Source organism: Arabidopsis lyrata (assembly GCF_000004255.2).
Source record: "Arabidopsis lyrata subsp. lyrata unplaced genomic scaffold ARALYscaffold_6, whole genome shotgun sequence".
Taxonomy (NCBI): domain Eukaryota; kingdom Viridiplantae; phylum Streptophyta; class Magnoliopsida; order Brassicales; family Brassicaceae; genus Arabidopsis; species Arabidopsis lyrata.
In genome coordinates, this window is record NW_003302550.1 from 19,956,699 (window position 1) to 19,982,356 (window position 25,658).

General features: G+C 36.4%; 3 protein-coding genes across 4 annotated transcripts; 1 reads left to right on the top strand and 2 right to left on the bottom strand.

Annotated features, from left to right (window-relative positions):
- The first annotated feature begins 1,720 nt into the window (after positions 1–1,720).
- Positions 1,721–7,805, top strand: LOC9310672 (non-lysosomal glucosylceramidase). Of its 2 annotated transcripts, XM_002872442.2 has the most exons (20): positions 1,721–1,815; positions 2,289–2,343; positions 3,463–3,567; positions 3,666–3,722; positions 3,794–3,864; positions 3,959–4,058; positions 4,132–4,202; positions 4,280–4,383; positions 4,482–4,582; positions 4,668–4,721; positions 4,806–4,861; positions 4,952–4,990; positions 5,148–5,295; positions 5,385–5,560; positions 5,630–5,697; positions 5,791–5,863; positions 5,929–5,990; positions 6,066–6,915; positions 6,997–7,287; positions 7,360–7,805. In XM_002872442.2, exons 2-20 carry the CDS (start codon positions 2,299–2,301, stop codon positions 7,652–7,654), a joined length of 2,766 nt encoding a protein of 921 aa, XP_002872488.1. In that variant the 5' UTR covers positions 1,721–1,815; positions 2,289–2,298; the 3' UTR covers positions 7,655–7,805. The 2 variants fall into 2 exon arrangements, with proteins under 2 accessions (XP_002872488.1, XP_020876619.1); XM_021020960.1 differs by lacking the exons at positions 1,721–1,815; positions 2,289–2,343 and adding an exon at positions 3,240–3,289.
- On the bottom strand, positions 7,757–12,637 carry LOC9308558 (far upstream element-binding protein 1). The gene is made up of 7 exons (XM_021020961.1): positions 12,109–12,637; positions 11,538–11,941; positions 11,262–11,447; positions 11,080–11,181; positions 10,944–11,015; positions 10,713–10,826; positions 7,757–9,217 (listed from the first exon to the last, which is right to left on the bottom strand). The coding sequence occupies exons 1-7, from the start codon at positions 12,278–12,280 to the stop codon at positions 8,000–8,002; spliced, it is 2,268 nt and encodes a 755-aa protein (XP_020876620.1). The 5' UTR covers positions 12,281–12,637; the 3' UTR covers positions 7,757–7,999.
- A 1,834-nt stretch (positions 12,638–14,471) lies between these two features.
- Positions 14,472–16,125, bottom strand: LOC9310673. The gene is made up of 2 exons (XM_021022951.1): positions 15,235–16,125; positions 14,472–14,888 (listed from the first exon to the last, which is right to left on the bottom strand). Exons 1-2 carry the CDS (start codon positions 16,000–16,002, stop codon positions 14,763–14,765), a joined length of 894 nt encoding a protein of 297 aa, XP_020878610.1. The 5' UTR covers positions 16,003–16,125; the 3' UTR covers positions 14,472–14,762.
- Between the last annotated feature and the right edge of the window lie 9,533 nt (positions 16,126–25,658).

Here is a 25,658-nt window from a genome sequence, read left to right on the forward strand (position 1 = left end):
TTCAGCTTTATTAAATTTTACTCATTTGAATTTTATCTCTGATTTTCTTTTTTTGTGGCCATCTAATTAAGTTTTTTTTGGTTTCTAAATCTCATAAACTTGGTTTGCAAGCGTGTCTGGAAAATTAGGAGATGGAGCAAAGACTTTCCACAACCAGTAACGTATAGATGACTTTATATTAATAATTATGTAGTATGCTCACAAATTTTGTCCGTCTTCCATCAATAATTTGTTTGTTTCATATTTTTGAAATTTAACTAATTAGATAATAGATTCAATGGTGGAAGCCCCCTTGGCCCATTGGTTGACCAAGGGTTCATTAATGCTTCTACATCCAGAGGTCTGGGGTTCGAGTCCTAGATACTGCGATTTATTAATAAATTTGCAGATTATTGGAGGCAAGTGTGCAGGAGATCTCCAGCGATGTACAATTATAGCCGTTCGCCAGGATTCTACACGGAGAATGAAGTGTCCATCAAAAACCATGAAGAAGGAGGTGCAGGAGGTGAGCATGAAGAAGGAGGTGAAGGAGGTCGTGGATCTAATAAGGGTCGGAAGGAATTGTCCGTTGTAGAATCGTCTATGTAACAGTTCTCATAATTTGCAATAAATAATAAATCCAGACGACAAAAAAAAAAAGATAATAGATTCAATGAACTTCTATTTAAAAAAAAAACTAAATGCAACATATATTTGATTCCCAAAATATTTTGATATATGGTCTAAATTAGCATTGATTGTCTCTGCATAGCAGGGGCCAGAATACTAGTAAGATTCTATTTAACGTGTAGAGGTTTTTGTGGGCTATGTTAGGCCCATAAGATTCTATGTAACATGTAGAGGTTTAACCGTTTAAATGATGCTTATAGTCCTCACATGCATCATTCTTATTTGTATTGTGCTTATTTGATCTAAATCTCAAAGCCGGCTTCATGTTATAGTTGGGTCCATTCTCCTAATCCTAATCGTAGGCAGCGACAAAGTTAGAAAATTTATTTACTGGAATTAAAAATTGAAAATGGAAAAATGTTTTAGAAAAACCTCATCAACTCACAAAATTCATTCAAAAAAAACTCAATGTTGTCCTCTGAGCAAAACACTATTAATTTTTTTAATCGATATTAACAAATACAAAAAAATTAGGTTGAAACTGGCCAACAGTTACATAGTTCAGGTTTGTTATTTGAAATTTATGAGGGTTCGGATTGATATGTGCAAGGAGTCAAAGTTTAAATTGAAAAAGACCGCATGAAATAGTTGTGGTTGATTTTGGCCGTTTTCCCATTTAACGTGTAGAGGTTTAAATGTTGCTTATAGTCCTCACATGCAACATTCTTATTTGTATTGTGTTGTTTATGTTTAAGTTGTACATGATCTAAATCTCAAAGCCGGGTTCATGTTATATAGTTCGGTTTATTCTCCTAAATCCTAATCGTAGGCAGCGAGAAAGTTAGAAAATTTATTTACAGAGATTAAAAATTAAAAATGGAAAAATGTTTAAAAAAATTAAAGGCTCATCAACTAAGAAATTTATCAAAAAACCTCAAATTTGTCTTCGATGAAATATATAGCAAAAATATATGTTTAATATTTGGAAAAAAAATAATACTTGTTTTTTTCCCGATTTTACAATTTGCCGAACCTCAACAACCAACGGCCGTACCCTACCCTATCTTATTTCTTCAATCATCTATTTTGCCACCAAAAAAAATAAAAAAAAAATCTAGATCTTTATAAAAAAAAAAGGCTTGCTTTTCTTCATTTTATCAAAATCTCAGTCTCTCTGCTATCTTGAACTGAATTCAAAATCATTTGGTAATTCCCACTTTACTTAAATATTATTATGATCTTGTTCATATACATAGATTTATGTCATCATCAGTTTCAAGCTTCTCTATTATTATTTTTCCCTTCTCTTTCTGTCCACAATTTACTACAAAACTCAGCATTTATAGTAATTTCTTAATTGTTGTAAACTGTAATGATAAATTATGTTATTGCTATCCAGTGACAGAGTTGCTTCTGCAACTAAAACCTTATTATCATCTTCTTATTTCTTCTAAAACCATTGATAGATCTCAATCTCACATGCGAAAGTTTCAAACTTTATCTTATCTCTTGGATCTTGTTTTCCACCCTTCATGCTACTTTTCAAGCTTTCTCAAAGTTATATAAAAAAAAAAAAATTGCAATTGGTTTTTCATGTTTTCATCTACAGTTTACCTATCTTTTTTGTTCCATATGTGTTATAAACTCTTTGCATGACCAGAGAATCTTAATCTCCTTAGGTAAGTAAAGATGCAGAAGAATGATCACATGGAAAGTGAACTCCAAACTCAAATGGTAATATATTTGTATTTCTATATCAAATCTTTAATGTTTTCTCTCATGTTACAAATTATTCTGAACATGAAACTTTGGTTTAATTTGGGATTATCCATAATCATACGTTTCGTTGGTTGTGAATCGTTGTCCACGCAATTTGTTGTCTCTATCTAACAGAAACTCATACTTCAGTTTGTAGCAAATTGTTTCTACTACTTCTTTTTAAACCGTTCGGATACAAAATATCTTTAAATTGTCAATCTTTTTAGTTTTACTTAAAGAATCAAGTATTTTCGACCATTCGTTTCCTAAATAGTAATGAAGAATGTGAACGATCTTGCAATCTTTTTACTCTTAAAATATATGTCAGTGTCATCTTTTGTTTTCTTTGTTAACATCTGTCAGTTGCAATTTTTACTATATTTCACGTGGTCATTCTTTGAACCTTTTTTTTCTTCTTGTAGTTTAATTTAATTAACCTCTTGTTGGTTCATTTCATATAAATTCGAAATTCAGATCCTACGTTCCAATACTAACATAAACATAATCATGCAATAAGCTAAAAAATTCTTTAGCATAGAAAAAGCAAAAGATGAAGAAAAAAAATACTTGTATATATCTGCCTAACTCGAATAAAGTGGAAGCTAATATGGTCTATCTCGAATAAAATGGAAGGTTATTAGAGGTCTAATTGGGAATATTTCTATATACTAATGACACTACACTAAAATAACACACCAAGTGGCAAGTGGAGGTTGCATTAGACAATACAACGAGCTTAATTGGTAACATTGTAGTTTTTTTTTGTTAAAATTGGTAACATTGTAGTTGTTCTGCTTCTATTATCTTTCTCTGTTTCACCACCACAACAACAACAACAACAAAAAACACCTTTTTTGAATACTTAAGTTATTAATTCATTATGCAGAACGGTCACATGGAAACCGATCTTCAAACTCAAATGGTAGTATTAACAATGTTTTTGTCTTTCTATATCAAATTTTTCTATGTCCTGTCTCATGTCACATGTTGGTAATTAACATGAAACATTTGGTACTAATTAAACACGACAACTATTATTTGATTATGGATATAATTCATACATGTTATGCAAATTTTGATTAAGAAAATTATTAGGTTGGAAATGAGAGACTTCCACAAGTAACGTGGCAACGGAAGTTGAACAGCAAAGTGAAGAACCCTTCTGAGTTCAAGATGAGTATAAGAGATGTTCTTCATCTGGTACATTCTTTTTATAGTTAGCTAAAATCAAAATGACAAAATTTTATTTTGATGTATGTATATTAAAACTTGTATCTCTCTCTCTGTCTTTTTTGAAGTTTCCAATAGGCTATAGATTGTGGAGTCACACTAAAGAAGAAGCAAAAAAAGGAAGAGTGAGTTGCTTTATATTCTCAAAAACATTTGTCTTCATTACCAAATTCTGATCACTTTCATTTTTAATTAGGCTTCGATGTACGATATCTTCAAAAAGCGTCATGTAACTGGCGACCATGGCGTCCCATTAGGTGGAATTGGGTATGCTTAAACAAAAAAGATCAATTTTCTATGAGCAACATGTTGATCTTCTCTAGAAATGTTGTTAATAGTACGAAATCACGTGTATTTTTAGCGGAGGAAGCATCGGAAGGAGTTACAAAGGTGAATTTCAGCAGTTTAAGCTCTTCCCTAAAGTTTGTGAAGAAGCTCCAATCCTCACAAACCAGTTCTCTGTAAGCCTCTCTTGTCCTGACACTTATAATCACAAAGAGACATACCTCTTGATTACATTTTGATAATGATTAGGTTTTTGTTATGAGATCCGGTGGTGTGAATTACTCAAGTGTTCTATGCCCAACAAAGCCAAAATCTGTAAGGTAAGCCTTTCCATGGACCATTTGAACACAAAATTTGTTGCTTATTATAACGGTTATAACTTATGTTATCTATGTAGAGGTAAAACAGAGGAATTAGGAATAGAATCATGGGACTGGAACATGAAAGGGTACAAATCTATGTATCATGCTCTGTATCCGAGGTCTTGGACCATATACAACGGTATAAAAATGATCTAACCATGGTTCATTATAGATCAAGATGTTTCAGATTCATGATTGCTAAAGATTATAGTAAAATGTCTTGACTTTGGAGAACAGAGCCTGACCCTGAACTCAGAATAGTTTCTCGCCAAATTTCGCCTTTTATACCACATAATTACAAGGAAAGCAGTCTTCCGGTATCGGTTTTCACTTTCACGGTAAGAATATTCCGAGAAGAAAAACGAATATTCTTTTTATCTCAGAGCATCATAACACTTGTATGATTTGGCTAATGTTTCACAGGTGACTAATCTTGGAAAAGAAGAAGCAACGGTTACTTTGCTCTTTACTTGGGAGGTATACTAATCTCAAATAAAATGATATCTATATGTTTCATATCTTTGAGTTTTCAAGACCATTTTTGTCTGTGTGCTTACTTAGAACTCAGTGGGAGGAGCTTCAGGGTTAACTGGAGAACACTTCAACTCAACAATGATGTAAGAATCTACATCTCAATCTCTATTGTCATAGCTTATGTTCTTTGGTTCGGACACAAGAAACTGATTCTTTTTGATGTAATACATTAGGGAAAGAGATGGAGTACATGCAATAGCTTTACATCACAAGTAAACTTCTTTTACTTGAGCCTTACGTGACTGAAAGTTCCTCTGTTTTAATCCATTTGAAGCGGGGTTTAGTGCCGGTTTCCGGAATATTTTTGTGTCTATATATATTACAAATGTGATGGAATGAAATTTTAAAAGACTCACTGATAACTTGCAGGACGTCCAATGGACACCCGCCAGTTACTTACGCCATTGCAGCGCAAGAAACAGAGGATGTTCATGTCTCTGAGTGTTCATGCTTCTTAGTTTCTGGTCATTCTCCTAAAGATATCACAGCAAAAGAGATGTGGGATGAGATTAAAAAGGTTTCATATCTTTTTTTTTTCTCTTCTTCCGCAACGTTCTTCCAAATCTATTCAAAGAAAGCTCTGAATGTTTTTGAATTCTCTTTCAGAACAAATCATTTGACGGGTTAAACAGCGAGCCAGGCTCACCTTCGAGACCCGGAACATCCATTGGAGCAGCCATTGCTGCCAATGTGAAGGTTCCTCCAGGTTGTGACCGTACTGTCATGTTTTCACTCTCATGGGATTGTCCTGAGGTGCGGTTCAATGAAAAGACTTACCACAGGTATGACTTATTGATTCAAATTTCCTTATAGTTTCATGTTCACCTAATGTGAATACTTATACTTTACAGAAGATACACAAAATTCTATGGCAACTTAGGCGACGCAGCAGTGAAAATGGCTCGAGATGCTCTTCTGAGTACGCGTGGAATTTTCTTTTGTTATCGGTTTGTTCTTTGGTTCTACTTGCAAAAAAGTCTCATATGATGTTTCTTTTTTCTTGAAACACAAGATTATGTTGATTGGGAGTCTCAAATTGAAGCATGGCAAAGCCCTATTCTTTCAGACACTGCACTTCCTGACTGGTAAACTCTATTTTATCCTGAAGCTTCTCTTCTACTCTACAATCGATAACCGATGAATATTTCAGGTACCGAGTTACTCTATTCAATGAATTATACTATTTCAACTCCGGAGGAACTATCTGGACAGGTAATACAAACAAACAACTCGAGAAATATTTTGACTATTTCATCGAATTCTCTTTTGTTTTTTCACTATCCACAGATGGCTTGCCTCCCAAGGAACGCATAGAAAGAAGCAAGATTATAAATACAGAACAGAACAACATTGTTACTGAACTCTTCAAGAAAATCAATGTGATTTGTGCTCAGATTCATTCTCCTCAGTCCTTGAACGCGGAAGAGCACATCGGGCAATTCATCTACCTCGAAGGAATTGAGTATCTAATGTACAACACTTACGACGTTCACTTCTATTCTTCATTTGCACTTCTCAGTCTCTTCCCTAAGCTCGAACTCAGCATCCAAAGAGACTTTGCAGCAACAGTTCTGTTTCAAGATCCCACCAAGAAACAGATCATGAGTTCCGGTGAGTGGGTTCCTAGAAAACTTCTTGGTTCTGTTCCTCATGATATAGGTCTAAACGATCCGTGGCTTGAACTAAACGAATATAACTTCTTTAACACGGATCGTTGGAAAGACTTGAACGCCAAGTTTGTTCTTCAAGTCTACAGAGACGTGGTTTCAACTGGCGATCAGAGCTTTGCGAAAGCGGTTTGGCCGTCTGTTTACACAGCAGTTGCTTACTTAGATCAGTTCGATAAGGACGAGGACGAGATGATCGAAAACGAAGGGTTTCCGGATCAAACATACGATGCTTGGAGTGTTAAAGGAGTTAGTGCTTATTGTGGCGGTCTCTGGGTCGCTGCTCTTCAAGCTGCGTCTGCATTTGCTAGTATTGTTGGGGAAAACGGTGTTGCCATTTACTTCAATACAAAGTATGAAAAGGCGAAAAGCGTTTACGAGAAGCTATGGAATGGTTCTTACTTCAATTATGATGATAGCGGTAGCGGCTCGAGCTCCTCGATTCTTGCTGATCAGTTGGCTGGACAATGGTAAGACTCACTACTGAGTTCTTGTGTTTCTCAGCCTCAATCGCAAACGCTAATGAAATAGCGGTTTTCGAGTTTTGTCAGGTATGCGAGGGCTTGTGGATTGAAGCCGATAACGAAAGAAGAATGGATAAAGAAAGCACTCGAGACGATCTATGAGTTTAATGTAATGAAAGTGAAAGGAGGGACACGAGGGGCAGTGAACGGAATGTCACCGGACGGACAAGTGGACACGAACTCATTGGTTTCAAAGGAGGTTTGGGCTGGGACTACTTACTCTGTTGCAGCTTGTATGATTCAAGAAGGGCAAAGAGAAAGAGGGTTTCAGACAGCAAGTGGAATCTACGAGGCTGTTTGGTCTGATCGTGGTCTCAGGTATAATAAAAAGTTCACTTTCTGTTTCACTAAACAAAACAAAAGTTAAGTGGGATTTGTGTGTTGGTGCAGTTGCTCATTTCAGACACCAGAAGCGTGGAATATGAATGATGAATACAGGTCTCTGTGTTATATGAGACCTCTTGCTATATGGTCTATACAATGGGCATTGACACGAACACAATCTTTTGGAGAAGAGAAGGAAAAGTTAGTGAAAGGCGAAGAAGAAGAAAGTGATTTGTTGTTAAGACAACACAAAGGGTTCAAAGATGTGGCTCGTTTTGTGAAAATAGTACCAACGAGAAATGAACATAGAAGCCGTCTCCAACACACGTACGAGGCCGTCCTAAATATTCTCCGCTTATAGCCTAGAGGCCTCGAATTGATTTACAGTATATCATACGTTATTTGTCTTGTGAGTAACATAACGTTTCTTGTTAAGTGAGGAAGAAAATGTAAACCTTGTTAATAAGACATCACAAATCTAAAACCATGATAATAAGTTTGGGAAGACAAAATCTTTCGAAGCATGGAACAACGAAAATAAATATAACAGCTTAACTATCAGCAACATTTCAACAGCTTAAAGTTAAAAGAGTGATTATAACGAAGCACTCAAGGGGAAGGAGTCAAAGACGCAGAAGAGTCACGTTAATAAGAACCGTCTTAAAGACTCCAGAAGCGATCTAGAAACTTTGCAATATTGCCTCTCTTAACGTGGAGCTGCGTAAACCTGGCTTGCTTCGTACTGAGCATAAGCGGACAGTGGCGATTGGGTTTTCACTTGTGCGCTCCCTGGAGTAGCTGCATACCCTGCAGGTTGAGTTGCAGGCTGTTGCTCATATCCTACTTGAGTAGCTGCTGCTTGTGAATAAGCGGCTTGGCTTCCTGGTGCTGCACCATATCCGTAGTTAGGATCTTGAGAGCTTGTGTTGTATCCATAGTTTTGGGTCTGAGCTGTACCATAAGCAGGCTGTGTTGTTGGATATGAACTGTATCCACCGGTTGGAGCTACTTGCCCACCATACCCAGCTGCTGCAGCCTGCTGTGCACCAGTCTGGTCATGAGTTGAAGAAGCTGGCTGAACACTTTGCTGCTGGTAAGCTGGACCAGTTGCAGGTGTTTGTGTACCATTGTTGTACCCGTCAGATGGTGGAGCAGAACTATAAGAAGGGTATGTTTGCTGTTGCACTGGCCCACCAGTTGATGTGTAGCCATATTGTTGTTGTTGTGGAGCCATGTTGGTACTGCCATATGGTGCTGCTGCAGGAGTTGCACCTTGGTAAGGTACATCCCCGGAAGAAGCTGCAGGGCGTGGAGGCCCATATCCTTGCTGGACAGGACCTTGTTGCATCCCATAAGGCCTAACACCAGGTTGCTGCATTTGGGAATAGCCTGGCTGACCACCACCTGCTGGTGGGTATGAACCTCCATAAGGTGGCTGCATTGGAGGATTATTGTCATACTTAGGCTGTTCATACGTCTGCCCATAAGTCTGCTGATAACCGGTCTGGGAGTAAGGAGCAGCATTTCCATACTCTGGGCCATGGCTCTGTCTGTAACCATAACTTACCTGCGAAGGAGGGGGACCACCCAAGGCAGGGGAGGGTACATGGCCAGAAGGAGGTGGAACTGGACCAGAGCTTTGAGCTCCTTGTCTACCATAATAATTATACGGACCAGAATATGGAGGTCTTTGGTCCCAACCAGGACCATATCCACCTCTAGGAGGCATATGCTGTGGAGGATAGCCACCGTAACCGGGAGAATTGTAATGTGAACCTTGAGATGAATATGGTCCACGGGGGTGGTAATCATAGGGGTGGGGAGCATGAGGACCTCGTGAACCCCATTGAGGCGGACCACCTGGCCCTCGGGGTCGGTAGGCAGGCTGATTATAACAACCGGAATAGGGTGATGGCCTTGCATTCTACAAACAAACACAACAATGAAACTTCCCATCAGAGACAATAAAGATGGAACATTTCAAACAACAAATATTATCAGGATATGATTCTATTAGGACAAACAAGATGAAATCCATGGCACATCATAAATTGTATAAATTACACAAAAGTGAGCAAAGAACATAGCAAGACAGCAATAACAAAATGGATCTCATCACAGCAGTCAGGTGCACATGACATTCAGAAGCAAATCCACACGTTTAGACTCTTAAAATGCAGTGACAGCTCTAATCTTACAGATAAAATGCCAAACTATTTTAAGTGAACAGATTATTTTTTTCCCTCAGCTTGGTACCATAGAATAATTGAAACTGCAGAGATGCTTGGAAAAAACGAAATTAGATCTTCATATCATATTATAGCAGCTGCCCCATTACAATAGCAACTTCCCCATTACACTCTCCCCTAGCCATTGCATGTAAGTTCAGGCATATCTTATGCAATTTTGTTACACTAGGTTGCAAATGGAGTTACATAACACTTCCAAACTCAATGGTAAACACTAAGTGTGCATCAGCCTACAATTTTCCAGATAAAGCTTTCTTCAATGAATTTAGTTAAGGAAAAGCAAATGTCTCAGAAAATGAAGATCTGCCTACTAGATTTACACTAAAGTATTGGTCCTGGAGTTGTTAAGTCTCAAACCTGCAAGCCTGAATAACAATGCCAGATACCTTCTTCTGTAGACATCAGTCTACTGAACACCAACGAGGCAATGCTGATCCCATGTGAACGGTAATAGCGAAATCTGCATTTTTAAAGCCAACACCAATTCGAAATCGGCACTTTTAAGATTAAAAAAAATCATGGCAACCGACATCGGAGATGGAACATATGATGTTCTTAACAGGTTTAAATGAGTATTATTGTTACACTCGGCACATGACGTTTTGCAAGTTAACCTTCTTATGGCAGCAGTAGATCAACTAATCCTTAAGGATGTGTTCACAGAACATGCAGCTATTCAAGGACCCCAGGAGATGATATCGTTGAGAATACTCAATATACTACAGCATATGTTTTCCATATGTACTAGAAGATGGAGAGTAATAATGATTTCATAGCTTAGCATTATTCACACGAAAGCAGCATAAAACAGCACAACATGAATACATTATTCAGGTAACAGACCTCCAAACTGGCTGTACAGCCAGTTATGGAACAGAGCAATACGAACAAAAAGTGCCTACAAATACTAAAAAAGATGGTAGGAAAATTGTATGCAAACATATCTAATAGCTCAAACAAAGTATATGCATAGTAAAATTGAAGACAATAACAAGCACCACCATATCAATAATATAACATCCCAAACAGATAGACCGTGCACTAAAGACGAAATGAAACATATGTAGCATTCATAAATGAAAGAGTTTTCAGGCACATGATAGCAACAAACCAAACTCAAGAATGAATGGGAACACATGCATTGTTTAGAGCATAGTATCAGAAACAAACCTGGTTCATAACATCTTTTATCATGTCGGTTGCTATGTCAATCTGCATCTTATCTCCAGATATACGGACAGTCCTCTCCTTCAATCCATCACCTTCTGCATGTTGTGGTATTAACTACACAACAAATTTTAAAATCAGTTGTCACAGTATGAGACGAGGTAAGAAAACGTGTCCTAAAATTTGAATACTTTAAGTCTGTTTATATTTTTAACATTATATATAAGTAAGCACCTGAATGCGTGCTCCAGATCTTGTCTGCATATCCTTAATTGTCTCCCCACCTCGGCCAATAATCAGACCAACCTGTCAGTTGAAGCTGAATTAGGTATGATTAAATTGATGCGAGACAGAATAAAATAGGGAATACCTTATCATTTGGAACTTTAATCTCTATCTGTTCTGGAATCCCTATCGCATGAGTGGAAGGATGGCCCCTCGCAACTAGGGCAGGTGAACCTCCTGCTTCAGCCTAATGTAGTACCAGAAGAAATTCTTGTAACCAAATATCTTACAGAAGCCAAATCTAATGAAAAAAAAACAACTATTAACCTCTGCTATGACTGCACTGATAAGCCTCTCCGCATTCTCAATACATGCAACAGTTCCAATTATCTCCACTGGTCTTAACGCAGAGTTCGGATCAGCTTCTGAATCCCTCAAAATTTGGATTTTGGCACCAGAGTTAAACTGAAGATACCGTATAGTCTCCCCACCTTTACCAATCAGCACACCTACCTACAAAGCATTGTGATAAGCACGTCAGTGAAAAAATTCCAGTGGAAAATACTTACAGAATAGTCAAAAATGGAAACCAAATCATATCACCTTCGAATTTGGGACATCTATGGTGCGAGTCGTTGACTGTGTATCATCAACCTCCTTGTGAGAATTTTCACCATCCACTTCCTTAATTTCTTTCTGAGAATTGCCATCATTCAATACCTTAATTTCTTCATCAACCTCCTTCTGAGGTTCACCACCATTGACATTCTTACATTCTTCTACATTATTATTTTCAATACAACCCTGTTGGTTATCCTCAGGCTTAACATGATCATCTGCTGCATGAGCTACATCACAAGTGTTATTTTCAGATTCATTGGCATGAATGGGATCTTGAACTTCATCAACAAGTGGTACAGAATCTTGATTCTCATACTTGGGTTCCTGAAGCTGTTCTTCCTCTTTTACCTCCATTGAAGAACCATTTTCTTGTGTATTCCCATGATCTATAACAAATGCCGAAGAACAACAATGAGAAAATCAGTCTCATTGAGCCCTAAAAAGGACTGATTTGTCCACAAACTCAAAGAAATATCTTCAGCCAAAAGAGTAACCCTAAAACATCATAAAAATCAAAACTTTAGTTTACAAGAAGCGAAAGAATCAGAAATACCTAAACCATCTTGAGCTTCATCGTCGAGCTTCGCTCGCTTAGCCTGCGAAGAATCAGATACTGGATTGCTATCAACCACGATATCTCCATTCGACCCGGCATGTTGCTCGTCGAGCTTTCGCTTGAGATCTACAGGCGGCGTAGAGATAACAACAACCTCTTCCTCCGCCATCTGGAAACAAATCGTCCGGCGAGGAATTTAGGGAAAGCTGAGTACTTTAGGGTTTGGGGAAGAAGAGAATTATCTCCGGCAGTGAAAGAGTTTGCGACTCTGAGCGGTGGAGAGAAGTAATTAAGGCTTCGCCGAGCATTTATAAAGTTTGGGCTTTTGGGCTTTATAATGGGCTTAGCCAGTTTTCGACAAGAGAAAAAGCAATTTTTTGCTTGATTAATCTCATAACCTTTGTGTGGTTGTTGTGGAGATAAGCTCAGGCCGGTCTGGAGCTAAAGCTGGGCAAGCAACTGCTTTAGGCAGCAAGTGAAAATAAAAATTTAAGGGGCATCAATTTCAGATTTTTGATAGATGACGAATAAAAAAGAAAGAAGAGGGTTGCAGAAAACAGAAAAGAGATGTCCGAAGGAGAAGAACAATAAAAGAGAGAAAAAAGTCTTTTAAGAAAATAATTAATTTTAGTAGTTATTAGCTGTATTAATGACAAAAATATTTTAAAAATCGATAACATTACTTACGTGGGGTCGGATCACTTTTATTTGACTTGAGTATATCACCAGTTCACCACCATATACATTTTAGTGAGACATATGTAATATGCAATTGACAAAAAACAAATTATGGGTTACTAGAATAATTTCAATTTTTTTCCTGTACCTAGAAACTATTTTTAGTATAAAATATGTAAAGATCATAATTATTCCAAATAAACCGTTAATTACATTGCCAAGCAAATGATTATTTGGTGCTCCAACGGTAAACGTTTGATTTGATAAGTTTTTAACAAATTTTTGAACATTTGATATAGTGATAAACCGTTTGGTTACATTTTATACCCCATTCATATCTATACTAGTATTTTTGCAACACTTTGGTGACGGATGGGTAAAAATGATTCCGGATATATCGGATACCCGACCCATTTTTAAAATTTCTTCACAAAAAATTTGTTGGGTCGGGTTATATTTAACCCAACTCATATACCGGATATTCCATATTTAATAATTTAGATATTTAGAAGATTTGATTAAGATTTATAATTATGATTCTCATATCATCTTTTTTTTATTTGTTTTTAACTGTTTTGAATCATCATATAATACATAAAGTAAAAAAAAATCATTTTTTTTTCTGCATATACTGTGATTCGAAATTTTTAAAACGGACATATATTATCCAATTGACGAAAATGTGTGTTCAACGTTCTACATCGATTAAAATATTTAGACAATGATTCAGAATCATATCATAAATAATAACATTAATAAAATAAATGAGTATTTTGGCCGGACGGGTTTGGCGGGACGGATTTTTGAATCAACAATAATAAAAAGATTAAAATATCATTAATCCGCCGCTTCAATGCGGATTAAATCCTTTTTTTTAATACCACAATTATTAGAAATATTAAATCAGTCTCATTTAGAAAAGATTGTATAAAACCAAAAATTATCATCTGGTATAATATTACTTAATAACAATATTTATAAAATTTTAAAATATCGTTAACATGCCACTTTAATACATATTAAATCTTTAGTTTATTAAAATATAAATGTCTTAGAGAATGATATGATTTGTAAACTTTTATATATAATAAATAATTATTAAATATTAAAATAAAAACAAATCACGTGACAGGTTAAGAAATTATGGAACGGGTATATTTCGAAAAAGATTTATATGGCGGACGAATTTGAATCAATATTTATATACCGCTTTAATACGGGTTAAATCCTCAGTTTATTAATAATTGTCTCGTGGACTCGTGGTATATTGTTACTTAATAACAATTGTAAACTATGATATAAATAAATATATTATAAGGAGATACAATTTACAAAATATTTTTATACTAACTTTAAAATTAAATCATCTCGCGGTGTACTGCGGATTAAAATCTAGTATACTTTAAATTTATATAATATTTTTTCAAGTAACATGTAAAATGGCAGTTTTAAATTTTTTTTTATAAAGGGCAACATTTTTCGGTTTTGCTTTAGGCATCATATAACTTCGGGCCGGCAGCTTATGCTCAAATTTTGTGGTATCAACAACAATTTATATGCGAAAGTATGATTTTGCAGAGTATTTCCATTGTAGCGGTTTTATCGACTTCGGACTATGTCATCGCGATTCGAGAATTGTTCTCGTCTCTATGTTCATTTCCAAGCTTCAAACCCCGATGACATCCATAACAAAACCCACATAGCTTGTGATATTCTTAAGATCAAACATATAAAAAGGCTAACCAACTGGGATTTTCAGTCTCTGGACATACATAAATCGCTACTGTAATCACTCTGCAGTGTATCCCACGGCAGGGACACGACTCACATGAGCGATTTCATAAGATGGTAAACTACTACTTATGCATAGGTACGACATAAACACACATGGATTTGTTTTCTTACGATACATAAAGTGATGCACATTGTACGATTGATTCTCCACTGTGTATAGGTATTGTAGAAACGGCTTCTCATCTAAGGCTCAAAACCGGCCATGCACCAGGAGATGGTAGAGCAGGGCGGATCACAGGGACCCTTCTTACTTCTGTGAACACTTCATTGAGTCGAGCTGCCTGACTCATCACCTGCGACGCCTTCTGCACAGATCATAAACAACCCAAGACGTGATAATGATAGAAGAAAACACCACCAAACAAATAACAGGTAAAAGAGCTGTAAGTGTAAGATAAGGGAAAATATCAAATCTCAGTATTTTCTGCGGGGCCTAAGCAATTTTTGTTCTTGATTCCAATACGAATATATTAACAACAAAATCTAAGTTAAGCCAGGAAAGGACAACCAGTGAACTAAACTTGAAATTCTACAGTTCAAGTCAGACCAATTGCATCAACACAATATAGAGTGTAGCTCACATAGTCACACCAAAAACGAATCAATCTAGACCAGCTTACCAACTTCAACCAAAATGATTATAATGTGTACCTTCTCGTCAATTGTAACCTTAAGATGGAACCTTTGAGCTTTCTTTTTCATATTATACAATCTGCGTCCCAAGAGAACCAAACCCATCACAGCTGCAGCCATAGAGACGGACCAAACCGGACCAATCTTAAACACCGAATACTTGAGAAGCACAAATGGCATCTTCCACCACACAGTCTCTCTACTTTTACCCTCATCATCAGAATTTGCAGCCACAACTTCTCTAATATTCCCTTCATTTCCCTCAAATGCTTCACTAGAAGCAACTCCACCATCAGAAACAATCTCATCTTCACCATTCACAACCCCAGAATCTCCAGAAACCAATTCACATCCCCCTAAATCAGAACACGACTTGCTCGAATCCTCAATTGGCTCTTCAACACCAGACTGCCTTCCATCAGCGACGACTTCGAGACCGTCTGCTTCCGAAAATCTCTTAATTGCATCAGTTAATTCAGCAACATCCTTGCTCTCAACGTTGGCAACTTCAAAATCACTCAAAATTCGAGTTTCCGAATCATAAACCCCTAATTCATTTCTAACACAATCAACACCAGATTGATTAACATTGAACTGATCAAAACCCAAATCAACACCAACCTCACCCGATTCAATTACACCGTAGTGACTCAAATCAGTAGCAGAGAAATGATCAGAAAGAATCATACCGTCATCGATTAGACTTACACACTCCAATTTCTTCACCGATGTGATCGAATCAGTTGATTCTGTATCGGAGCACTGAAGAATCTCCCAATCATCCATGACGATCGAAATATCGAAGATTTCAGATTGGAATTGCAATAATCAGAAACCCTAATGAAAAACCCCCAAATGTTTTTTTGCAGAAATAGAGCGGTTGATGATCGAAAAGAATGGTTCTTATCCACTTTCAGGAAGTAATTACGTGGAGGTATTTAATTGGTTACGTGTCAATCTCAATGCTCAACTAGATCTTTTGGCATTGAAGTAAGGTAGATCGAGAGAAGTATCGTATTTATTCCTTTTGTCATTTCCATCTCTTTTTTTTTTATACAAAACCTCAACAGATCCAGAAAATAATTCTATTTAAAATACTATATATATATATATATATATATATATATATTTTTACGTCTAAATTTATTATTCTATTCTAAATTATTATAACTGTTATATAGACGATTTTACAATGGACAATTCCTTCCGACCCTTATTAGATCCACGACAGACGACACTTCTCTCTCTGCGTAGAATTCTGGCGAACGACTATAATTGTACTTCGCTGGAGATCTCATGCACACTTGCCTCATTTAATCTGCAAATTTATTAATAAATCGCAATATCTGGGACTCGAACCCCAGACCTCTTGGTGTAGAAGCATTAATTAACTTTTTGTCAACTAATAAGCCAAAGGGGTTTTCACATATATATATATATATATATATATATATATATATATATATACATATTAAATATAATTTAATTAGTTTATTTTTTTCATCATAATTTAATTAATTAAATTATATTAAAATTATAAGAAAATTATTCCATTAGTAACAAAACGTTGGTGTGTCTTGAAGTTGGGTTGATGTGGTGTAAACTAGGATGTAAAACCACTAAGCTATAATTACGTGCTAGATGTCTCCGAAAACATATTTTTCAATCTATAATTCCTCTGAATTGATAGAAATCTATTTCTCCACAGATCTGGATTTAATCGGTTTACGAACTAAACCGATATTAAATCACTTAAACCTGATATGAAACCAAATTTAAAACCCGACTAACATTTTAAACCCGACCCGATCTAAATACCCAAATTCTCAAATTTAAGAACCCTAAAATCTTCCATGTTCATCATCGTTCTTCCTCCTCCTTCCAAATCCAAATAAATATATTTTCAAACGAAAAAATGTTAATAACCAAACAATTCGGATATTCAAACTTTTGTTTAGTGTACAGAGAAACGATGAAGCTACCCAAAAAAAACATACAAACAAAGAGGTGAAGAAATTCTTTTTGTGAGGACTTTGATCTCTGAAAGTGCAAAATCAATCAAAGTTCACATTAAAAACAGTATACAACACATCCTGCAACAACAACGGTAGCTTTTGATAGAGAAGGAAAATTTGGGAACCAACAACTGTCCAATTGTCTTCTTCTTCTTACTCCTCTTCTTAATCATGGAGTCGGGTACGGTTCAATTAGCGTTAGACCAGTGTAAACCATTGGGGAAACTGATAGTTGCGATCCCATTGATAGACTTAGAGACACTGTTCGGTAATTCCAAGGTGAGATGTGGCTGCGTAGAGCTCAGTGGAAGAGAAAATTGAGCCGAAGCTCTTGGAAATGATTGAGAATGTTGAGTAGTACGGTCTTGAGATTGTGGCTAAGCAATTCAAGGCAATTTCGTCTCCGGTGAAGGTGGTGGTGACAAATCTTTGACTTTCTCATCTTCCTCTCCGGTGGTTCTACTCGGAGGTTCATAGCGGAGTGATGACTTGTGAGTTTTGTCAAAACTGGGTCAAATGAGGAAAACAATTTCTTAGTAGATTTGTGTTAACTGGTTTTTGTGATATGGTGGAGGAAGAAGAAGATTAGGTGGTAGGTTTTAAAAAAAAAAATTGGTTATATACCCCGTGTTAAAAAAATCGCTAGGCGCTAGTCGGGCGGTTAGGGTGCGCCTAGCGCCTAGCAAGAAAATCGGGGATTACACGGGGATTAATCGGAAATTAGTTTTAGGGCTATTTAATGTTTTAAAAACATATTAATCCATTATAATTAAGAAATTTATATAATATTGTTTTTAAAATTGCATTATACACATGAAAACAAGATTTTAATTTCAAATTTATGATTTTTATACAAATTACAAACATAAGTAGGACGTTTTGAATTTTAGATAAAAAAAAAGTAAAAAAAAAAAAAAAAATTGGGCTAGGCGGCCGCCTAGGCGGTCTAGGCGGACAAAAAATTGGATCTCCGATTTTTCTCACCGATTTGGACAAAATCGCAGCAGTGCCCCTCCGATCAGCGCCTAGGCGGCTAGGCGGCCGATTTTTAGAACAAGGGTTTTACCATATTTAATCTTATGATCATTTGATTTGGAATTAGATGAAGGTAGTACAAAACGAGAAAAAAAAAAACGGAGAGAAGAAAATGAAGAACTAATCGGGTGAGGAAGAATGTTGGGTTGGATGTTTTTCTAGGGTCGGGTAATTAGTTGTAATTAGGTTGTAATTGGTTTAGATCAAGTTTTATCCGGTTAAGTATCTTCATTAGTTGGTTAAGAAAATAGTAAACCGAGTAAAACCAAAATTTATGGATATTTAGGTGAAAAACTATTATTTTGGAGAGATATAGGTTTCGAACTATGGATTCAGAGGGTTATAAGTTGAGAAATATGTTTTCGGAGACATCTAGCACGTGATCATAGATTGGGCTCTATCTGTCGTGATGTGATACTTCTCGTGGGAAAGTAGACTGTTTTTCCTTTGTTCCCTAAGCTAACTGTGTGTTTGAGTTACATAGTTCTAGTTTATATAATATTTATTAGATTTAGCATGGAGCAAATATCCCACCTAAGACCAATGTGGGTCCGCCCCTGATTAGAATTCATAGCGGATCGTACAGTGCGGATCAAACGGATTAAAAACAGATATACATAGATCAAACAGATTAGATACATGCTGGTAAGTATAGAATTAGTATCTATATATATATTTTTGGAGAAGATTTTGGTCCAAAAAATCTTTTACAATTTCGTATTTGTACATTTAGTCCCTACAAAAATAATCTGACAAAAATATTGTCTTAAGCAAATTTCACAAAACAATAAATTAATTCACAAAACATTCCTAATTTTCAGTTAACTAGATTTGAGTTTCAAAGATATGGAAATCAAATATTCAATTTACAATGCTATTTTGATCCGGATTTTGACCCGAAAATAAGTCTTTCGGATCCACATAATTTGAGACTTTTCCTAAAAAAAATCCTAACGAAATAAAATGATTGATTTTGTATATATATGTAGTTACTAGTAAAGATATGCATTTATAACAAACAAAAATCCGGATCCAAATTATTGAGATTTTCCTAAATAAAATCTGTGGTAAACCGCAAATCTTGAGTTCGGATTTTCCTTAATTTTCGTCAATCGTTGTTAATATATCTTTTGGCAAGATTTTCCTACAAAAAAAAGAAAACCAAATTGATAATTGCATTTTGATTTTGTTTAGATTTGTAAACTAACAACAACAAGCATATTCTCAAGATATTGGAATATCAGAATATAGCCTAAACCAAAACATCTAGAACATTCTAACGTAAATGTGTTAACAAGAATATAGTTTTTGTTATATAATAATTTTGCAATCTTACCTCAAACATGTGTGGATCATTCTAATTTTTGATTCGTATCTATGATTTCTTTTGCTTGCTCTACAAGATATTCTGAAACCGACGCTACTGTATCTCCTCTATAAATAACTATCTCTTACTCAACAATTACCACAACCACAATTTTTCTCATTCTAAATGATCCCTCTGAATTCTAATCTAGCAAAACATTTATTTTGCATACCTCTAGAGATGTTTTACCGTACTGCATGGCGTGTTTCAATTGACGATCTTGCGTACATGAAAACAATACAACATGAGATTTGAAGAGACTCTTGACATAGTGTTGAGGTCTTAATGAAACTTTAGCCTTTTCTTTTGTTTTCTTTGATGTTTCTACATTCTTAGTAATTTCATATAAGATACAAAGTCCTTTTTTGTATCTAAGTGGTCGATTGCTTATGTTAATATTCTTTTGTTAAGTGTCATATACTTCTAGAAAACATCTAGATAAATTTGGTGATAAAAGGGACAGAAAAAAATTGCCTGGAGAAAAGTAGAAGGAATGAAAGAAAGAGAGAAGAAGAGAACAAACTTGGGACTCGAACGGTGGCATTGAGGGTGTAGCTATTGAGGAGAAAAGGCTTGACAATCCAAGACACTATGTAACCCGAAGCTCCGGTGATGCATGTCACCTTCTCTCCATCTGCCAGCTCTCTTTCTGAAGACTTATATCATTCATAGACACATATTTCTTAAACCATTTGAAATTTTTTTTCTCTTACTTATCTTTTTATCCATAGATTGTGTACTTACCTTTTTATCCATAGATTGTGTTAACAGATGACTCTTGCTTAATGATGAAACAAAACACATGTTAGTAAGCTATTTTAAGAAAATAAGCAATGTGAAGATGAATTGGTCTTTATTGCTTTGCGTTTGTACTATTTTCATTTGTAAAACTCTTAATCTTTATAGAGACAATCTTATATGAAATGAGAAGTTGATAAAATAGTTACTTTAAAGAACTTTTATAACTTTCCGTTAAAATTCCTCTTCAGGTTTCATCTTGATAGATATATGAGCTTTTTTTTTTTTTTTTTTTTTTTTTGAAAACGATACTTATATTAAAAAAGACGAAACAGTCAACTCCCAAGAGGAGGATACAAACTTGACGCTAAGGCCGCCTTAGCCAAACTGTCAGCCTCAGCATTGTACATACGAGAAACATGGTGAAATGTGCAAGATAGAAAACCAGAGCACAACCTTCTGATATCTTCTAAAATGCCATATATTTCGTTAGCTTGTCCATCAGCCGCGAGTAGACAGACCAGAACTTGACAATCTGAGAAACAAGCTAACCTGGAAACACCCAAAGCCAAAGCCGCCGTGATCGCTGCTTTCATGGCGAGAGCCTCTGCTACAAGAGCTGAGGCAACAAAGGGTCGAGAAGAGGATCCCTGCTGGATAACCACCTTTTGTGGATCTTTAAAAATCCAGCCCATACCACAAACATTTTTCTGCTCCAACCAAGAAGCATCAGAGAAGCAAGAAACCGCATCGCAGTGATCTGGGCCTCGCTCCTTAGCCTTCTGACTTGGTTTCTTCTGAGACTGCGTCCCCTTAGCTGCTTGCCAGCTCCTTGCCTCCTTAATCGCTTTCAGCAGAGTGTCATCCTCAGTCACCACCTTATCTTCAAAGAGTAGTAGGTTCCGCGCTTTCCACAAGAACCAGAGGATCCATGGGAACAGAGGTGTGGTTCCCAGACCAACAGGTGGTAAAGACACCATCTTCCCCGCCTTAACCAACAAACTCTGAAAAGAGTCCACACTGTTCACTGCCACCTTGCCCATAGCAGGGACCTGCTCCCAGACTTTACAAGCAAAGGGACATCTAAGGAAGATATGCAACGAGTCTTCCTCTTCTCCGCATCTTTTACAAAGTGCAGCTGCAGCAACACCTCTAACTGCGAGGTCCTTTCCCAAAGGTAGAGCATTTCGGGCTGCTTTCCACAAGAACATTCTCAACTTAGGTGAAGTACAAACTTTCCACACATTGGTGCTCCATTTGAAACTATCCATTTGAGTTAGAAAAGTAGCAGGTTGATCTAACAAGTAACCTGACTTATAGGTATAAATACCCGCTTTTAAAGGCAACCATCTTAGCTTGTCCGGCTTAGGTCTTGAACTCAAAATCAGCTTGAGTATATCTTCCTCATGATGAGGTACATGCTTTCTAATGGCCTCAAGGTTCCACAAAGTGGTTTGAGGCTGAAAGAGATCTTTAACTTTCAAATTCGTGTCTTTAAGGGGAGGGGGACCAACTGGACACAATGGAACAGATGGGGACAACCACGGTGAATTCCAAACATTTGTTGATTCCCCATCTCCAATTATCCATCCCAAACCTTTTTTTAAAATCTCTCTTCCCTCCATTATTCCCCTCCACCCATGGGAAGCATTTGCGGGAATACTCGCCTCCATAAAGGAGGAAGAATGGCAATACTTGCCCACTAGAACTTGAGCTAAAAGAGAATCCGGATGTTGCAAGATCTTCCAACCTATTTTTGCAAGAAGAGAATTATTGAAAGAGGCAATCTCTCGAAAGCCTAGTCCTCCATTCTCTTTGCTTAAAGTAAGCTTCTCCCAAGCTACCCAACACATCTTCTTCTTATCCGGCTTATCATCCCACCAAAAGCGAGTAAGAACCGATTGGATTCTCTTACAAAGTAACAATGGCAACTTGAAGCAAGACATGGCATACGAAGGCATAGACGCAAGGACCGCCTTTAAAAGCACTTGCTTTCCGGCTCCGGAAAGGAATCTGTTAGACCATGAGAGAGCCCTTTGTCGTATTTTATCCACAATACCCGTGAATATGTCCTTTTTTCTTCTTCCGAAGTGCTCGGGGAGTCCAAGGTACTTTCCAATGCCTCCTTCAATACTAATTCCCAAGCACTTCTTTACTCTTTCTCTAACTTCCGGTGGTGTTTTGGAAGAGAAAGTGATTCCGGATTTCATCACATTGATACTTTGTCCCGAGGCCTCTTCATAGCTTTTAAGAATTTTCATTAGAGCCTCACAACTTTTCACACTAGTTTTACTAAAAAACATAGTGTCATCCGCGAAGAGGAGATGATTGATGAGAGGACTTCTTCGGGAAACTCGTACCCCCGGAAGATTTCCTTTTCTTTGAGCGCTTAGGCAAAGTCCCGAGAGCACCTCCGTGCAAAGTATAAAGAGATACGGCGAGAGAGGATCTCCTTGACGGAGTCCTCGGGAAGGAATCACTAGGCCATGAGGAGCCCCATTAATGAGGAAAGCATAGCTAACCGAGGATACGCATTCTAATACCCAACCAATCCACAACTTGTGGAACCCTAAACGTTTTAGGACCGCATGAAGGAAAGGCCACTCAATTCGATCATAAGCCTTGCTCATGTCCGTTTTAACCGCCATTGAACAATGAACTTTAGCTCCGGAGACCTTAAGGAAGTGTAGCATTTCATGCGTGATTAAAACATTATCCGAGATAGCTCGTCCCGGCACAAAAGCTGACTGATGCTTAGAGATCAAAGAGGATAATAGAGGCTGCAACCTTTTAGATAAAATCTTTGCGATTATCTTGTAGTGCACGCTACAAAGGGCGATAGGCCTATAATCTGAAACTTTCTTTGGCCCTAACACTTTAGGGATTAACCTAACATGAGTTTCATTATGGCGTTGATGAAGCTCTCCTCTCACAAAGAAGTCTCTGATCTCACAAGCCACATCTTTACCAACTATATCCCAAAACGAATGGTAAAAGCCCGCCGAAAAGCCATCAGGTCCAGGCGCTTTATCAGCATGGATACCTAGAACTGCTTCATGAATTTCCTCATCCGACGGGATCCTAGTCAGATTAGCATTCATTGTCTCTGTAATTTGTGGCTGAATAGCCTCCTCTACCACCTGCAGTTGACTACACGAGACTGAAGAAAATAACTTCTCATAGAACTTAGAAACCGTCTCTGCTATTTGTTTTTCCTCAAATTGTTCTATTCCATCCTCTGCCACAATAACTGAGAAATGATTCATGGCCTTCCTACCCTTGGTCACCGCATGGAAGAAGCTCGTGTTTTGGTCTCCTTCCTGCAACCATTGTATTCTGCTCCTTTGGCGCCAAATAGCTTCTTCCTCTTGATAGGCCGATTTTAGTTGTCCTGAGAGTAAAGTAATTTGCTCCACATCAGGTATTGTGGCAGAGAGCTCTTCTTCCAGTCTCTCTTGTTTCTCTTTAATAAACTTTACTTTACTCTCAAGTTGATCCTTTGCCCACTGAATAAGATTACGTCTACATCTCCCAAACTTGGAGAACAGAGACTCTGCTTCCCACGGGTGCCATGATTCAGAAATGAGAGTATGAATTTCCTCCTTGCCTCTCAGGCTTCTATTGAACCTAAAAGATCCTTTATTCTTGATCTTAGTGGGGTCAAAGAAGGTGATCAAAGGCCTATGATCCGACCCCTCAAACCTGAGGTACTTGCATCTGCCAGCTGGAAATGATTCAGCCCAAGCCACATTAGACATCACTCTGTCCAACCTAGACAGGATAAAGTGAGAATTTCTCTGTCCTCTCCAAGACAACTTATTCCCAGAGTGTTGTACCTCCCAAAGATCATTTTGCGAAAGACCATATATGAGCTACAATCTTAAAAACTGGATTATATCATAAATTGAAGAAAGAGGAGTTTACATACTCATCAACTCCACAATTCTGGAATTGATATAAGAACAAGTATGTTTCCAAATAATTATCAATCATTCAGGGATCTTCAACATCATTATACGAAGATTAAGCAATATATTTGCAATGTTAGTATAGTTCATAATTTCCAAACAAATCCATAGAGAAATCGATGTCAATATCACCCACATATAAACAAACAATTTTTTAATTTGATTGACAAGAATCCATCAAGATAACATAATGAACATACAATTTCTCTTACCTTTTGTACACGAAAGATTTTGATTCGGATTGGAATGGATTATTTTTGATCTCTTCGTTGTTCGTTTGGATTCGTGGCTCTCTTCGTACAAGTGTCAATTACAAAGCTCTCTTCCTTCAGGAAATGGTAATTCTTGCATGTTTTGGAAAGATAGTGTAAGGAGCGTAATAACAGATTGCATCGTCACTCTCAGATGGACATTGACTAGATATGTTTCTTCTTCGTTCTATCTTTAATTGGGTACAATTAGATTCTTCTAATAATAACTACAATGGGCTTTTGTAACGACTAACTGACTAAGTCCTTCTTGCCTCTTTTAATTTTTTTTAAATGCAACCAATTAACATAAGAAGAAAAAAAACTCTCTTTCCTTTATTTGCTAATCAAAGGTATAATCAAACAATCTAAACAAAAATAGATTGACATAATGGAAAGTGGAGAAATAACTTCTTATTTTTAGTGATAAAGTGAGACATAGAATTATTTGTCTCCATAACGTTACTACTTTGTGACTTTCACTTCGTTTTGTCTAATTGCGGGATTTTTTATTTTTTTATAAAAAAATCCCAAAAAATAATTAGCTTATTTATAACACTTATATAAAATCTTCGAAATAGTAGAATGACACTATGTCATTTAACATTATAACAACGTACATATACATCAAAAAAAATATTCCAAAGTAAACAATTCTAATATACAATTTTTTCCGCGCAATAATTTAAAGCTATTAAATATACAATTCCGCGCAATTATTTTTAATATACAATTAAAATTAAAAAATTCTAAATGCAATAGTTTTAAAAATATTTAATTTTTAGTTGAAAATTTGTATATTTAAAGTTAGTGTTTAAATTATTCCAGAGTTAACAATTCTAATTAAAAATATTCCAAAGGTAACAATTAAAAATTAAATAAAAATTATTGCTTGGTATACTACGGGTTTAATCCTAGACCACATTTTTTTTGTTTGGACGCACTTTTATTAATAATATTTGAACTCTATAAAAATAAAAAATATAAATATTGTGGGAACCATTTAAAAGCAAAAATTTAATTGACTCGAATTATATGTTTTTTTAAGCAAATATTTTTAAACAGAAAAATA